The sequence below is a fragment of the Chaetodon auriga genome, chromosome 23 (genome assembly GCF_051107435.1).
Source record: "Chaetodon auriga isolate fChaAug3 chromosome 23, fChaAug3.hap1, whole genome shotgun sequence".
NCBI classification, from domain to species: domain Eukaryota; kingdom Metazoa; phylum Chordata; class Actinopteri; order Chaetodontiformes; family Chaetodontidae; genus Chaetodon; species Chaetodon auriga.
This window is the reverse complement of record NC_135096.1, coordinates 3,976,777-3,993,640: the sequence shown is the minus strand read 5'-3', so window position 1 is coordinate 3,993,640 and position 16,864 is coordinate 3,976,777. Positions and strand designations below refer to the sequence as shown.

Genomic DNA, 16,864 nt, shown 5'->3' with positions numbered 1-16,864 from the left:
GCTGTCTGACTGCATTCAGCTGACACTGATATGAAAGACGGGATAACAGCCAATCAGAGGAGGAGCAGCTGATATTTGGACCGGAGAAACCATGAAAGGATGATTTCAGTTGATGTGCACATGAATGATTTGTGTTTCCTCTCCAGATCAAAGTGTGTGTGAGCTGACGTGACTTCAGCAGCATGAATCGGTGTGAGGACAGAGAGGAGGGAGTCCGTCCCTCTAAAACCAGTCTGTGTGGGGACGATGATGGCCAGACCGAAGCTCAGAGGTGAGACCAGGATCTCTGACTGTCCAGGACTCGTCTCCATGTCAGAGCACTCGAATCCCTCCACCATCATTATTCACACTCAAAGCTGTGTGTGTGTTGTGTTGAAGGCCAGAGCAGCAGGACCCACCAGCCTCACATCAACCTGGACCTGGACCCAAATGTGTGTCCTTCAGGAGTGACCGGTCAATGGATTTCCCCATTTCTTTTAAACAGCAACATGTCTCTGACGGACAGTAAGTTGTTCTCAGTATTAAACTCATGTTGGACAATTTGACCTGAAATGTCCATATGTCCTCCTCATGTTGTCCACTGCTGATGTTTGTCCTCATTAAATCCAGTCTGACCAGTTGTCCTTCTAATGTCCATGTTGTCCTTGAACGATGATGAAGGTTAGAGCTAGATTAGTGTTAAAGGACATTTGTCCAATCTGTCCCTAAACAGCACTGACATGTCCACATGTGGACACTGAAAGCTGAGGATAATATGAGACTTCAGCACAAATCCAGTGGGGACCTTCCAAAGTCTCTTTACCATCAAACTTCCTCTTTGAATGTTGGACTAAAATGCTTCAGTGACCATCGTCTCTAAATAACAGTCAGGATATTTGTGCTGAGTCTCGTGATGCAAACGTTAGAAAACAGACCAACAGAGTTGGTGCTGATGGACTCCACAGTTTAGTTTGTTGTCTGTCAATCACAGTAAAATCTGCTCAGAAATCAGTCCGTTGAGTCCTGCTTTGGTCCAAGATTTGATGGACAAATGAAGCGATGATCCACAGACTGAAATCATTCAGCTTCATGTTTGATTGAACTTTGGTGTGTTGATCCTTTTCTTGTTGATAGCTGCTAGTTTCTCCAGCAGCTTCTGAGTCTGAAGAAGAAAAAGTCCATTTCCATTCCTGGTGGTCTTCCTCTGTGTCTGACAGGATCTATGGGAGACCAGCCTCTGATGGACCTGGACCTGGACCTGAACCTGGACCTGGATCTGAGTCCAAACCTGAACCCAGCTGTGTGTCCTTGAAGAGTGAACGGTCGATGGGTCACCTCTTTCATTTTAAAGGAGATCGACCGTCTCCTGCAAAGACGTAAACTGTTAATAACATTAAAATCGTACAGATACTTGTTTGAACTGTTATTTATCCAGATAAGTTTTTAAAACCTGTTTGTTTATTTTCAGCATCGTTCTTCTTCTCATTCGTTTGTATCCTCACATGTGGAAGCTGCCCAGTATAACCAGTCTTCAACTCTTGACTCCAGTTGAACATTTCCTCCACACACACCTTCTGACTGATGACTGCATGAGTATAAACAGTGACTTGATTGAGGCTAACAGATGCTAACGAAGGCTAACCCTGATTCCACTGAGTTCCTCCATCAAATCAACATGTTGTGGTTTTCAGTCATGTGACAACACAAACACAAACATGTCAGTGATAACAGCTGGACTGAGATCAGCTGCTGTGAAACACAGAATGAAGCAACACAGAGAGTCTGAGGAAACACACAGTCTGTTTGTGATTGATGCTGCTGATGGATTCACAAAGTCAAGAACGACACTGACGGCGGTATCATGGCACCTCACATCAGGCTGGAGTTGTGCCTCTGTGAAGACGTCTGATGCAGAGAAGGGTGTTATGGGTAACTAAAGGCTGCAGGAGCTCAGAGAGGAGACAAAGCTCAAATATGTGTTGTGTGTCCAACAAGTGGACAAGAACAAATACATGTTGTCCAAGAATAAAAGAAAGAGCCAGAACAACTTCTATGAGCAACAGCTGCACCTGTTTCCTTCATGTAGTCCAGAGAAGAACGTTCCAGCTTTCATTTGAAACACAGCTGGATGTGAAATCACCCTCAGCTTTGCTTTGATCCAGTATTCTCTGCTTCTCTCTTTGCTTTTCTCCTGTTTCACTCACTTTATTGTGACTCACTGCCAATTTGTGCTGGACAGGTAGCATCCAGTTAGCTTGTGTGAGCTGTGTGATGCTGTCCACAGTATTGTAGGGGTCAATGAGAACTGGAGGGACTCAACCAGACAAGCTGGTCAACCAGCACAGTAAAGTGAAAGCTGCACAGAAATGCAGACTGGACTGTTGATTCACGGTGGGATCAGCAGTATGAGCAACACTTTAATGTCAGTGGAAACCATCTGATTCAATGTTGGAATCAACACTTCAGCTGAAAGGACCTTCAGCTGGTGTTTGTCTCTGTGTGGACGGACATGATGTGAGCTAATTCTTCATGATTCCTCCACAGAGTCCACCAGGAGAGCTCAGAGGTTCCCAATGGTCAGTCTGCCCAGCAGCATCAAACTCACCTGGACTCCATATTTATGGTCTGTACATGTACAACAGCTGCTTTCAAATCTATTCTGTTCACAATAATCTCCACACTGCACTTTTTAGACCAGTGGACCGTCAGTCTGTCCAACATGGATCTGATGTTTGCTTTCATGATTTCAGTTTCTGTCATTCATATCATCTTCTGTTCCAGCTGCTGGAGGAGAACATTGTCTCTTTTGTGAGGAACGAGCTGAAGAAGATCAAGACGGTTCTGAGTTCAGATGACCCAGAATGCTTAGAGATTCAGGGGGAGGATGAGGATGACGATGCAGAGCAGAGGAGGAGCAGCAGAGAGGCATTTCTGAAGATCATACAGCACTTCCTGAGGAGAATGGAGGAGGAGGAGCTGGCTGAGCGTCTGCAGAGCAGTAAGAGGATTTTTCTAGAGGTTTAACTGCTGGATCAGTGGAACATTCACTGATGTCTCAACAGATGGACCAAAATATGTTTAGAGAAGGACATTAAATTCTCATCTGAACTTTATCAATCACTTATTGATTTATTTGTTGTGTCTTCATTCAGAACTTTTTGCTCCAGTTTGTCAGCGTCAACTTAAATCTAAACTGAAGGAGAAGTTCCAGTGTGTGTTTGAGGGGATCGCTAAAGCAGGAAAGCGGACCCTCCTGAATCAGATCTACACAGAGCTCTTCATCACAGAGGGAGGGACTGGACAGGTCAATGATGAACATGAGGTCAGACAGATTGAAACAGCATCCAGGAAACCACACGGACCAGAAACCACAATCAGACAAGAAGACATCTTTAAACCACCTGGACGAGATGAACCAATCGGAACAGTGATGACAAAGGGAGTGGCTGGCATTGGGAAGACGGTCTTAACACAGAAGTTCACTCTGGACTGGGCTGAAGACAAAGCCCACCAGGACATACAGTTCATATTTCCATTCACTTTCAGAGAGCTGAATGTGCTGAGAGAGAAAAAGTTCAGCTTGGTGGAACTTGTTCATCACTTCTTTTCTGAAACCAAAGAAGCAGGAATCTGCAGATTTGAAGAGTTCAGGGTTTTGTTCATCTTTGACGGTCTGGATGAGTGTCGACTTCCTCTGGACTTCCACAACGATGAGATCCTGACTGATGCTACAAAGTCCACCTCAGTGGATGTGCTGCTGACAAACCTCATCAGGAGGAAACTGCTTCCCTCTGCTCGCCTCTGGATAACCACACGACCTGCAGCAGCCAATCAGATCCCTCCTGAGTGTGTTGACATGGTGACAGAGGTCAGAGGGTTCACTGATGAACAGAAGGAGGAGTACTTCAGGAAGAGGTTCAGAAACAAGGAGCAGGCCAACAGAATCATCTCCCACATCAAGACATCACGAAGCCTCCACATCATGTGCCACATCCCGGTCTTCTGCTGGATCAGTGCTACAGTTCTGGAGGATGTGATGAAGACCAGAGAGGCAGGAGAGCTGCCCAAGACCTTGACTCAGATGTACATCCACTTCCTGGTGGTTCAGTCCAAAGTGAAGAACATGAAGTATGATGGAGGAGCTGACTCAGATTCTCAGTGGACTCCAAGGAGCAAGGAGATGATTGAGTCTCTGGGAAAACTGGCTTTTGAGCAGCTACAGAAAGGAAACCTGATCTTCTACGAATCAGACCTGACAGAGTGTGGCATCGATATCAGAGCAGCCTCAGTGTACTCAGGAGTGTTCACACAGATCTTCAAAGAGGAGAGAGGACTGTACCAGGACAAGGTGTTCTGCTTCATCCATCTGAGTGTTCAGGAGTTTCTGGCTGCTCTGCGTGTCCACCTGAAATTCAGCAGCTCTGGAGTCAATCTGCTGTCAGAAGAACAAACAACCTCCCGTGAACGTGCAGGGTCTAAACTTGTTGTCCAGTTGTCAAAAGTCTTCAAAGACAGAGATCCTCATCTTTCACATCTCCACCAGAGTGCTGTGGACAAGGCCTTACAGAGTCCAAATGGACACCTGGACTTGTTCCTCCGATTCCTCCTGGGTCTGTCCCTGCAGACCAATCAGACTCTCCTTCGAGGCCTGCTGACACAGACAGGAAGTGGCTCAAAAACCAATCAGGGAACAGTCAAGTACATCAAGAAGAAGATTAAAGAGACACCTTCTGTAGAGCGAAGCATCAATCTGTTCCACTGTCTGAATGAACTGAATGATCGTTCTCTGGTGGATCAGATCCAACAGTCCTTGAGTTCAGGAAGTCTCTCCACAGATAAACTGTCTCCTGCTCAGTGGTCAGCTCTGGTCTTCATCTTACTGTCATCAGAAAAAGATCTGGACACGTTTGACCTGAAGAAATTCGCTGCTTCAGAGGAGGCTCTTCTGAGGCTGCTGCCAGTGGTCAAAGCCTCCAACAAAGCTCTGTAAGTACAGAGATAGTGAAGATTCTTCATCAATAAATACTCTGATATCTAACTTACTGATTGCTTCCTTAATGTGTCTCTTCAGACTGAGTGGCTGTAACTTCTCAGAGAGAAGCTGTGAAGTTCTGTCCTCAGTCCTCAGATCTCAGTCCTCCAGTCTGAGAGAGATGGACCTGAGTAACAACAACCTGCAGGATTCAGGAGTGAAGCTGCTGTCTGCTGGACTGGAGAGTCAACACTGTGCACTGGAAACTCTCAGGTCAGATCAAGTTACTGTTTGTGTTGACAGATTTAAGTTCGTTCTGTACATTCAGAGATTCATTTATTTTAAACAGTCTCTCAAATGTCAGGATTTGAAAAAAAAGAAACCTCTCAAATTCAAGTTTGCGGATGTGTCATAAAGTTGTGTAGCTGTAGAAATATTTTGCATATCTGTCATTAAAATCTGTGCAGGAATATTTCCTACAGTGAGGTTTCACAAAGTGCAGCATGTCTCATTAAATCTGATGAATTTACTATTGATCAGAGTGCTGAGTCATGGGAAACATGAATTCTGAAGGACTATGAGTCAGCAGTTTGAGTCCAGCACAGAGGCTGTCTCATGTGAAGCTCAGTGGGATGAAGGACAAAACAAACTGGACCAAGCCAGGCTTCCTCTGTGTGAGCTGCCTCAGCTAAACATGAACTCCAGGCAGAGATAACGGCATCACGATTGTGGTTATCAGCTTCCTTTGTTAACTCAGGTTTCCTTCATCAGGCTCTGTGCACGTTCCCATAAAAAGAGATGTTTGCTCCATCATTTGACTCTTTGTCACCACAAAAAGGACCAATCATGTCCCCCCTCCTTCAGTCCAGAGGAACAGGTTGTTATAATGGAGAGCTTTGGAGAATGTAAAAAATAAAAGAGGAAAATCAAGACTGTTGCTGCACATAAGACGAGAGAGGAATGCTGGCAGAAAACTGCTGATCCTTTAAATCATTCACTTCATGTATTTGTTTCAGCACTCAGTCGCTCTCGGAGCCTCCTGTTTATTTCTAACTGCACATTTGAGAGTCTGAAAATTTAAACTTCATCCAGCAGGTTTAAACATGAAACTCAAGAACTGGATTCAGGTCTGACACTGTCCCCTCATGAAGGACACATGACTGTGCTCTTATAGACGTGAAGACAATGAATAAACATCTACAACATGTTTATGATGGAACAGCAAAGATTTGAACACACGCTGAGAAGAGACTCAACATTTTAAAATAAATGTTCTTCTTCTTCTTCTTCTTCAGACTGAGTGGCTGTAACCTCTCAGAGAGAAGCTGTGAAGTTCTGTCCTCAGTCCTCAGATCCCAGTCCTCCAGTGTGAGAGAGATGGACCTGAGTTACAACAACCTGCAGGATTCAGGAGTGAAGCTGCTGTCTGTCGGACTGGAGAGTCGACACTGTGCACTGGAAACTCTCAGGTCAGATCAACTTACTGTTTGTATTGACAAGCATAGAGGCTGTATCACGTGTAGCTCTGGAGGATGAACTACGATGTAAGTTAAACAAAACAGCTTTCTTTGTTCACTGAGGTTTCCTTCATCAGCCTCTGTGCAGATTCCACATGAAGAGATGTTTGGTTCATCAAAATTGTTCCTGCAAATAAGACAAGAGAGACATGCTGACAGAAAGCTACGAGCCGATGATAAATACCAATAGACTCATCAGTTGTTCTATTAGCTGCAGTACCAGCAGTGTCAAATGAAACTGACAGTAAATCAGGACCAAACATAAAACCAGAATCCAAAGTGGTCTCTAGATTCTGTACCTTCATCATTCTTTTAGTGTGTTGAAGATCTGCTGTGTCAGATTTAAAGTGTTTATGTGACCTGAAGCAAACAGAGACAAAATGATTGATTACCAGCTAAATGCAAGAAGGTTCCTGTGGCTGAAAACAACATGAAGCATCAGGTTTGTTCTGCTGTGGTCACACGGCTTTGAACGTCTGGATCAGCAGGTCTGCAGACAGAACGTATTCCCTCAGCTGAGAGTCTGGATCCTCATAGAGAAAACCATCAGGAGAAGAATTAAAGTTCAGTCTGAAACTGTGAATAGAACCTCGTCTGGAGCAGGTCAGGTGTGGGCAGGGTTTGTTTTGACCAGAGAGGACTCATCAGGGAAGATGGCGACTGCAGGGTCCATCCAATGGCTGGACAGACTGCTGTTGGCAGGTGCTGGTCCAGTCTCAGAGCTGGGTCTGGGTCCAGCTCGCCAGAGAATGAAGCAAAGTGGTGCTTGATGTGTGTGGCCATCAAGAAGGATTGTGACAGCCTCAACCACAGACACAACCAGAGCTCCACAGAACACAGCCTCTATGGCTGACTCAAACTGTTCCTCTGAATATATCACACAACTCTGAGCTTTCAGTCAGTGGAACAGCAGCACAGCTGTGTTCTTACAGACATGAGGACAATGAATGGACGCCTGCGTGGCCTGAGCGACGCTCAGTGAATTATTTCCCACCAGCTCAGTGAACTTGTAGCTTGAAACTTCAGTGTCACTCACAAAGATAGGAAATTTGTGTTTCAGTCTCTCAGACTCTGAAACTTCACTGCTGAAAATATCTGAAGTATTTTCAGATTATCTGTTTCCACAAAACCTTTTCAAACATGGAATAATTGTTCTAGAGCTAAACTTTCATTTGTGAGATTTTTTTAAATCAAACTCACACATTCAGATTCGTGCAAACTATTTTTTCACATTCACACAAAAGATGATGTTCGACTGAAGGCTGTTAAATTATTACTGAACATCATTTCACAAAAACTCAAAATATCAATGAGCCTCATTTTCTCCCAGATTCATTTTTTATATCATGTGACGTTGGTTTCTGGATGTCTGTTTATTCCTGATTCAGTGATGATTTATTGTCACATCTACAACATGTTTATGATGGAACAGCAAAGATTTGCACACATGCTGAGAAGAGACTCTACATTTTAAAATAATTGTTCTTTTTCTTCTTCTTCTTCAGACTGTGTGTCTGTAACCTCTCAGAGAGAAGCTGTGAAGTTCTGTCCTCAGTCCTCAGATCTCAGTTCTCCAGTCTGAGAGAGCTGGACCTGAGTAACAACAACCTGCAGGATTCAGGAGTGAAGCTGCTGTCTGCTGGACCGGAGAGTCAACACTGTGCACTGGAAACTCTCAGGTCAGATCAAGTTACTGTTTGTGTTGACAGATTTAAGTTAGATCTGTACATTTAGAGATTCATTTAATTTAAGGTCTCTCTCATGTCCGGATTTGAATCTTTTTCTCTATTTTGTTTATTTTCAGATCTCTGACTGAGATTGATGATTTTGAGTTTGTGAAATGATGATCAGAAATAATTTCCCAGCCTGCAGTTGTGGATCATCTTTTCTGTGCATGTCTGAAAAATGTGTGCATGTGTCTGAATGTGTGAATTAAAAACAAAAATCCCTCAAATTCAAGTTTGCCGATGTGTCATAAAGTTTCGTCGCTGTCCAAATATTTTGCGTATCTGTAATTAAAATCTGTGCAGGAATATTTCCTACAGTGAGGTTTCACAAAGTGCAGCGTGGGTCATTAAATCCGATGAATTGACTATTGATCAGAGTGCTGAGTCATGGGAAACATGAATTCTGAAGGACTATGAGTCAGCAGTTTGAGTCCAGCACAGAGGCTGTCTCATGTGAAGCTCAGTGGAATGAAGGACAAAACAAACTGGACCAAGCCAGGCTTCCTTTGTGTGAGCTGCCTCAACTAAACATGAACTCCAGGCAGAGATAACGGCATCACGACGGTGGTTATCAGCTTCCTTTGTTAACTCAGGTTTCCTTCATCAGGCTCTGTGCACGTTCCCATAAAAAGAGACGTTTGCTCCATCATTTGACTCTTTGTCACCACAAAAAGGACCAATCATGTCCCCCCTCCTTCAGTCCAGAGGAACAGGTTGTTATAATGGAGAGCTTTGGAGAATGTAAAAAATAAAAGAAGAAAATCAAGACTGTTGCTGCACATAAGATGAGAGAGGAATGCTGGCAGAAAACTGCTGATCCTTTAAATCATTCACTTCATATATTTGTTTCAGCACTCAATCACTCTCAGAGCCTCCTGTTTATTTCTAACTGCACATCCGAGAGTCTGAAACTTTAAACTTCATCCAGCAGGTTTAAACATGACACTCAGGAACTGGATTCAGGTCTGACACTGTCCCCTCATGAAGGACACATGACTGTGTTCTTACAGACGTGAAGACAGTGAATGAACATCTACAACATGTTTATGATGGAACAGCAAAGATTTGAACACACGCTGAGAAGAGACTCAACATTTTAAAATAAATGTTCTTTTTCTTCTTCTTCTTCAGACTGAGTGGCTGTAACCTCTCAGAGAGAAGCTGTGAAGTTCTGTCCTCAGTCCTCAGATCCCAGTCCTCCAGTCTCAGGGAGCTGGACCTCAGTAACAACTACCTGCAGGATTCAGGAGTGACGCTGATGTCTGCTGGACTGGAGAGTCGACACTGTGCACTGGAAACTCTCAGGTCAGATCAACTTACTGTTTGTATTGACAAGCATAGAGGCTGTATCATGTGTTGCTCTGGAGGATGAACTACAATGTAAGTTTGACAAAACAGCTTTCTTTGTTCACTGAGGTTTCCTTCATCAGACTCTGTGCAGATTCCAAAAAAAGAGATGTTTGGTTCATCAAAACTGTTCCTGCAAATAAGACAAGAGAGACATGCTGACAGAAAGCTACGAGCCGATGATAAATACCAATAAACTCATCAGTTGTTCTATTAGCTGCAGTACCAGCAGTGTCAAATTAAACTGACAGTAAATCAGGACCAAACATAAAACCAGAATCCAAAGTGGTCTCTAGATTCTGCACCTTCATCATTCTTTTAGTGTGTTGAAGATCTGCTGTGTCAGATTTAAAGTGTTTATGTGACCTGAAGCAAACAGAGACAAAATGATTGATTACCAGCTAAATGCAAGAAGGTTCCTGTGGCTGAAAACAACATGAAGCATCAGGTTTGTTCTGCTGTGGTCACACGGCTTTGAACGTCTGGCTCAGCAGGTCTGCAGACAGAACGTATTCCCTCAGCTGAGAGTCTGGATCCTCATAGAGAAAACCATCAGGAGAAGAATTAAAGTTCAGTCTGAAACTGTGAACAGAACCTCGTCTGAAGCAGGTCAGGTGTGGGTAGGGTTTGTTTGACCAGAGAGAGAGGACTCATCAGGGAAGATGGCGACTGCAGGGTCCATCCAATGGCTGGACAGGCTGCTGTTTGCAGGTGCTGGTCCAGTCTCAGAGCTGGGTCTGGGTCCAGCTCGCCAGAGAATGAAGCAAAGTGGTGCTTGATGTGTGTGGCCATCAGGAGGGATTGTGACAGCCTCAACCACAGACACAACCAGAGCTCCACAGAACACAGCCTCTATGGCTGACTCAAACTGTTCCTCTGAATATATCACACAACTCTGAGCTTTCAGTCAGTGGAACAGCAGCACAGCTGTGTTCTTACAGACATGAGGACAATGAATGGACGCCTGCGTGGACTGAGAGACGCTCAGTGAATTATTTCCTACCACCTCAGTGAACTTGTAGCTGAAACTTCAGTGTCACTCACAAAGACAGAAAATTTTTGTTTCAGTCTCTCAGATTCTGAAACTTCACTGCTGAAAATATCTGAAGTATTTTCAGATTATCTGTTTTCACAAAACATTTTCAAACATGGAAAAATATTTCTACAGCTAAACTTTCATTTGTGAGATTTTTTTAAATCAAACTCACACATTCAGATTCGTGGAAATTATTACTGAACATCATTTCACAATAACTCAAAATATCAATGAGCCCCATTTTCTCCCAAATTCATTTTTTATATCATGTGACGTTGGTTTCTGGATGTCTGTTTATTCCTGATTCAGTGATGATTTATTGTCACATCTACAACATGTTTATGATGGAACAGCAAAGATTTGAATGCACGCTGAGACGAGACTCAACATTTTAAAATAAATGTTCTTTTTCTTCTTCTTCTTCAGACTGAGTGGCTGTAACCTCTCAGAGAGAAGCTGTGAAGTTCTGTCCTCAGTCCTCAGATCCCAGTCCTCCAGTCTGAGAGAGCTGGACCTGAGTAACAACAACCTGCGGGATTCAGGAGTGAAGCTGCTGTCTGCTGGACTGGAGAGTCCACACTGTGCACTGGAAGCTCTCAGGTCAGATCAAGTTACTGCTTGTTGTGAAAACGTTGACGTCTTTCTTTAACCTCAGAAGTCCACACATTTGACACATACATATATTGATTTGCAGATTTTTTTCTCTCAATGTTCCTTTCATTAATGAAGTCTGCCTGAGATGGAAATCCTCATTTCTGTGTTGTTGTCATGTGACTTTGATTAGTGGACATCCCTTTATTCCTGATTCAGTCATGATTAATTACCACAAAAGTGTTGCCTATCAGATCTCATTTTGAAAGCAATGATTTGACAGACACAGCAGGACCCTCAGATGATCTTCCATGTGTGTTGTTCTGTGTGTTTTCAGGCTGTCAGGCTGTCTGATCACAGAGGAAGGCTGTGCTTCTCTGGCCTCAGCTCTGAGATCCAACCCCTCCCATCTGAGAGAGCTGTACCTGAGCTACAATCATCCAGGAGACTCAGGAGTGAAGCTGCTGTCTGCTGGACTGGAGGATCCTCACTGCAGACTGGACACTCTCAGGTATGAAGAGGCTGCTGCAGCCACAGTCAGTCAGTGTGAAAGAGGAGGAAGAGCTGGAAACATGTTGTCTGTCTTTTTGGTTGATGGTGGATGTGAGTGAGACATGAACAACCACACATGTAGGAAACCTTTGTCCTTTGATCACAACATAAACACTGGTTGAACATGAAAAGGACATATTTGTGTTGGAGGTCTCAAGGAGAACATCTCCAGGAACAAACATTATAATGACCTGTTGGTCATAATTGATGCAGTTTGGACAGATCTCTGCATGGTAAAAGAACTGTCTGTCAGTTTGACAAATGTCCTTTTGTCCTCAAAAGACATAAAAACAAGCTTCCAATAAGTCCAAAGCAGTTCTATTTAGTTCAAACTGCTGGAACCTGACAACCACAGGACAGAGCAGGACTTTTGAGATGCTTCATTCAAGTTTTTTTTTCAAAATGTTGGACTGTTCCTTCATCAGTGGAGAACAATTGGACTGAACATGGTCTTCACAGCAAACATGGCTTGTAAATATTTCCATGTGCAGACATCAAGTGGCTCTTCTTGTTCTGGTGAACTTCAGGAAGTTTGATTTCCACACAACAGAGTCATGATGACTTGTCTCAGATATTGAACTTATTGACAGTATTCACACTTGTAATGAACACATGAAGCATGGTCACATGGGACATGACGAGGAGAACCGTGTCCAATAATCAATGATTAAAGCTCTGTTGGTTTGTTCAGTGAAGACAAAGTCAGACTGATTATTAATCATCACAGGTGGGAGAGCAAGAGAGCGATCAATGAGTGAAGCAGCTTAGAATAGAAGTCAGCAACAGATTGAAATGAGGAAATGAGCTGATGAAGGCAGATTTAATGATGAGAGAGAATCAGTGTCGCTGTCAGTGTCTGAGCAGAGCTGAAGAGGTTTAGGGGCAGCAGGGAGAAGCAGGCCGGATCAACATGTTGTGTTTGTGTGTATGAGAGTGATGTAACGTCCATGTTTGCATGCTGAAAGAGGACGTGCTGCTCTGACCCCCCTCCTCCTTTCAGGGTGGAGCCTGCTGGAGTCCGATGGTTGAGACCAGGTCTGAGGAAGTGTAAGTGTGTCTTTAATTTGACTGATGAAAACAAAGCAGAGCACATTCAGCCATCTTCAAACTGTGACATCACTCATTCACATCTCTGATGTCATCATCAAACTGTCCATCAATCAGCAGATGATGGATCAATAACTGCAGCTGTTTTCTTCTTCTTCTCTCCATCAGATTCCTGTGAACTCAAACTGGACACAAACACGGTGAACAGAAACATCAAACTGTCTGACAACAACAGGACGATGACGGATGTGAAGGAGTGTCAGTCATATCCTGATCATCCAGACAGGTTTGACCACTGGACTCAGCTGCTGTGTGGAACTGGTCTGACTGGTCGCTGTTACTGGGAGGTCGAGTGTAGAGGAAGAGTTTCTGTATCAGTGAGTTACAGAAGAATCAGAAGGAAAGGAGACAGTAGAGAGTGTGTGTTTGGATGGAATGATCAGTCCTGGAGACTTTACTTCTCTGATGGTCGTTACTCTGTCTGTCACAATAACAGAGAAACATTCATCACCTCCTCCTCCTCCTCTGTCTCTCACAGAGTAGGAGTGTATGTGGACTGTCCTGCTGGCACTCTGTCCTTCTACAGTGTCTCCTCTGACTCACTGATCCACCTCCACACCTTCAACACCACATTCACTGAACCTCTTTATCCTGGCTTTGGATTCTGGTCCTGGTTCAGGTCTGGTTCCTCAGCATCTCTGTGTCCTCTGTAGGAGGGAGAGTCTCCTCCTGTTAGAGAAACACTGCTGAACAGATCAGTTGAGTCTGTGCAGGATCTCAGTCACATCAGTCTTTCAGGTTATTGGAATAAATTGATCGATGAACTTTGTTGAAAATGATTGAAAAGATTCCTCATTTACTTTGTGAACTTCTTCCACTTCCAGTCCTTTAAAGATGGAAGCTGTGATCATTAAACTGTGGAAACGCTGTTGACTTGAACCTTCAGCTGTGTGTTGATTTCAATTCTGGATCTTGTTCCAATCAAAGCTGAATGTTGTTGTGAGTGTTTGTTGTGTCTCTCAGATCAGGACTAGAGGTCCACCGGTACGTTTTTTTCAGGGCTGATACAGATTATTAGAAATCAAGGAGACCGCTAACTGTTAAAATGTCTGATATTTTCTTGATTGTTTCACTTCATGTTGTGTTTTCATGGTTCATTTTACGCAACAACATCGAGCTGAACCAAGAATCAAGTGAGCACAAACTAATTCCTGATGGCTGATAACACTTGAACTGTTTGTTGACGTATTAAGACATGAGGAAGGAGACAGCAACCTTCAAAATCCAAGACAAGTGACCACAGCGAGAGCAGCGCAGGTTTCCCTCAATACCAGAGACAACCTGAAGGACGTGGACCTCGTTAGCAGACGTCCACTTCATTCAAACAACTTTATTACCACCAACAAGCCTTCAGTCTGACCAGCAGAGGTTTTGGTGTCTGATAACATGTCGTGATACTGTTTGTGACTCAAACTTTGATTTGGAGTCAAGTTTCATCTTCGAAAGCAGAAAAACAAGTTTGGAAATCGTTGTTAAACAAATCTGTCAAAGACTTTTAGAAAAGTCTTCAAACTTCAACGGTACATGAGAAACAACTGAAAAAAAGGAAACTTTTTTTTTATGCTTTATTGTGTCAGTACAGTATACGACATTCCTACAATACACATCCTGTTATTTAAATAACTTGACACAATATTTAGTTTTTTGTTATCTTTCACCCGTGTGGCACAGTCAAACATAACCTAAAATAACCTAAAATAACCTAAATATTCTTCATCCTTTCAAAGGCCATTCAAACCTATTCCCAACCATAAAGTGTGTTTATTAAATTGGCCCAATTTCCCAAACATCTGTTCTATTATGTGTATGACTTCTGACCAATACATTTCTATTTTTTTACATGTAAAGAATATGTGAGTGTGGTCCGCTTTGTCTTCCCCGCATTCCCTCCAGCAGCTAGAATTATTCTGTGTATATTTGCTGAACATCACTGGTGTTCTAAAATACCGTATATTTATCTTCCAAGCATATTCTTGGCAGAAGGCCGATTTTATGTTTCAAAAATTATCTTTCAGACTCTGATTCCACTCGTCATCTGATATAGATGTTTTCAGTTCTATCTGCCATTTATCCTTAACCAATTACAACTGGTTTATGTTGCTTCCCTTTTCCCACTACGAGCTAGGGGTTGTAACAATTATATTAAAAAATCAGTAATCATAAACTCATGATAAAGGTGGCCTTAACTTCTTAGACTTTTACACTTTGAATAATACTTTCAAAATAAGTTGGCTTAAACAATTCATCAAGAACCAATTATCAATCTGTAATTTCATACCAAATTTTATTTTTTCTAAATCAGGAGGCCTAAATTTCATTTTACTTTGTAATTATAATGTTGAAAAAAATCCCCTCAAAACTATCCCACTTTCATAAACAGGTGCTTCTCTCTTGGTCATTGATCTACAAACATCATTTTTCCCCACATAAATACTACATATGGAACAATAAAGACATCTGTGAGGAAGCCTCAACTCCCTCACTATTGGTTAAACCCCTGCTTTTCTTAGGTAAGGTGAACAGATACTCTCACACAATTCCTTTGTTTTCTTTATTAAATTTTAGTTCAATGGACTAATTGACAAATACAAACTTTGTATAGTTGTACTCAGCATTAGAAGTCTGTTTCTGAAGAATCTATTAATCTCAAGTGGTAATCAAAGTTTTAACCTGTCAGAGTGTGAGTCCTTGTGGAGGCCATCTTGCGCTGGTGTTCAAAGAGGAAGCACGCCTGAACAATAGCCCTTTTATGTGCTGTAGGAGTAGGCGGATCCTCAGATCTGATTGGTCAAAGGATGAGTGATCAAATGACTGGTAATTGAGTCAAGTACTGTGTGATATTTAAATGATTTGCTTATTTTGAATATATGGTATTTATGATAACAGGTTGAAGAATGAAATGAGGCTTTGTTGTATAAGCAAGCTAAGAAAGACATTGGGTATTTGTGGTTAAGCTTGTCAACCCTCTTTCCTGCAGTGCTGACCTGATAGGTCAGTTTGAACGGGCAAGGCAGGCTCCTATGCTATATATGTGAGAGCACTGGGAGAGAGAGTGGACTGGTTTAAGAAGAGCAGCACCAGATTCATTCTAAGCTGAGTAATGGAAGCTAAAGGGTATTGTTAAGTTTTTTTTTTTTTGTTTTTTTTTTGTTAGAGACTGACAATAAAAGTCTGCTTAAATTTTTCAGCATAACTCCCTGCCTGCATGATGTTTTTGTCCTCTGCACCTCACATCGCAACAACATCACATATAGAAACAAATCCTTATTTTACCCTTTTTGGTTTACTCACAACATACTCTTGGTTCATCAGTTGTTTAATCCAGATGGGTCATTAATGACGTATCAAGAATTTTTCCTAAAATGTAGTATCATATTCCCTATTAAAGAATTTGATATTATTATAAATGCAATCCCTGATGGAGTAATTATGCTATTTAAAAGCACAGCAGGATAGAATCCATCATTATTACCCACTGATCCAACCAAACTTGAAATTGGTCAAATCTGTTTCTGTTCAACACGTAACTGTAATCGTCGTATACGCTCATTATTTCAGAAAGCTGTCGTATCAGTTCCATATGTGGTAGCTTATTGGAACGCCTTTATTAATAACCTTGACTGGAAAAAGATCTGGACTTTGCCAGCTAGATATATCTTAAATAATAAAGTAAAAGAAGTGTCTTTCAAAATAATTCACAGATTTTACCCGTCTAAAGTTTGTTTACAACGATTCAACAAAGATAGAGATATAAACTGCTCTTTCTGTGAAGGCCACCCTGAAGATATATTTCATTTATTTTGGTCTTGCCCCTTCTCCACCAAATTATGGGAAGATATTTGTAACTTGATTTTTACTTGTATTGAACCACATTTTTCCCTTTGCTTTGAACATGTATTGTTTGGCTTCACTAACTATCCATCTGCGAAAAACAAACAAACAAAAAAACTATTTTATATCATTAATCTTATTATATATTTAACCACATGGCATATCCGCAAATGTCGATGTACTAATCAAAAACATCTCCTTTCTA

At 42.2% G+C, this 16,864-nt stretch overlaps 1 protein-coding gene across 1 annotated transcript in view; it reads left to right on the top strand.

Moving 5' to 3' along the window:
* The window catches only part of LOC143316314 (uncharacterized), a 40,852-nt gene extending 26,443 nt beyond the window's left edge, over window positions 1-14,409 (top strand). The window contains exons 6-12 of the mRNA XM_076724201.1: window positions 2,761-2,977; window positions 3,132-4,965; window positions 5,051-5,224; window positions 11,005-11,178; window positions 11,507-11,680; window positions 12,722-12,768; window positions 12,937-14,409. Of these exons, the coding sequence (XP_076580316.1) occupies window positions 2,761-2,977; window positions 3,132-4,965; window positions 5,051-5,224; window positions 11,005-11,178; window positions 11,507-11,680; window positions 12,722-12,768; window positions 12,937-13,481 (3,165 nt within the window). The 3' untranslated portion in view covers window positions 13,482-14,409. The remainder of the gene's footprint in view (window positions 1-2,760; window positions 2,978-3,131; window positions 4,966-5,050; window positions 5,225-11,004; window positions 11,179-11,506; window positions 11,681-12,721; window positions 12,769-12,936) is intronic.
* Window positions 14,410-16,864: the final 2,455 nt, after the last annotated feature.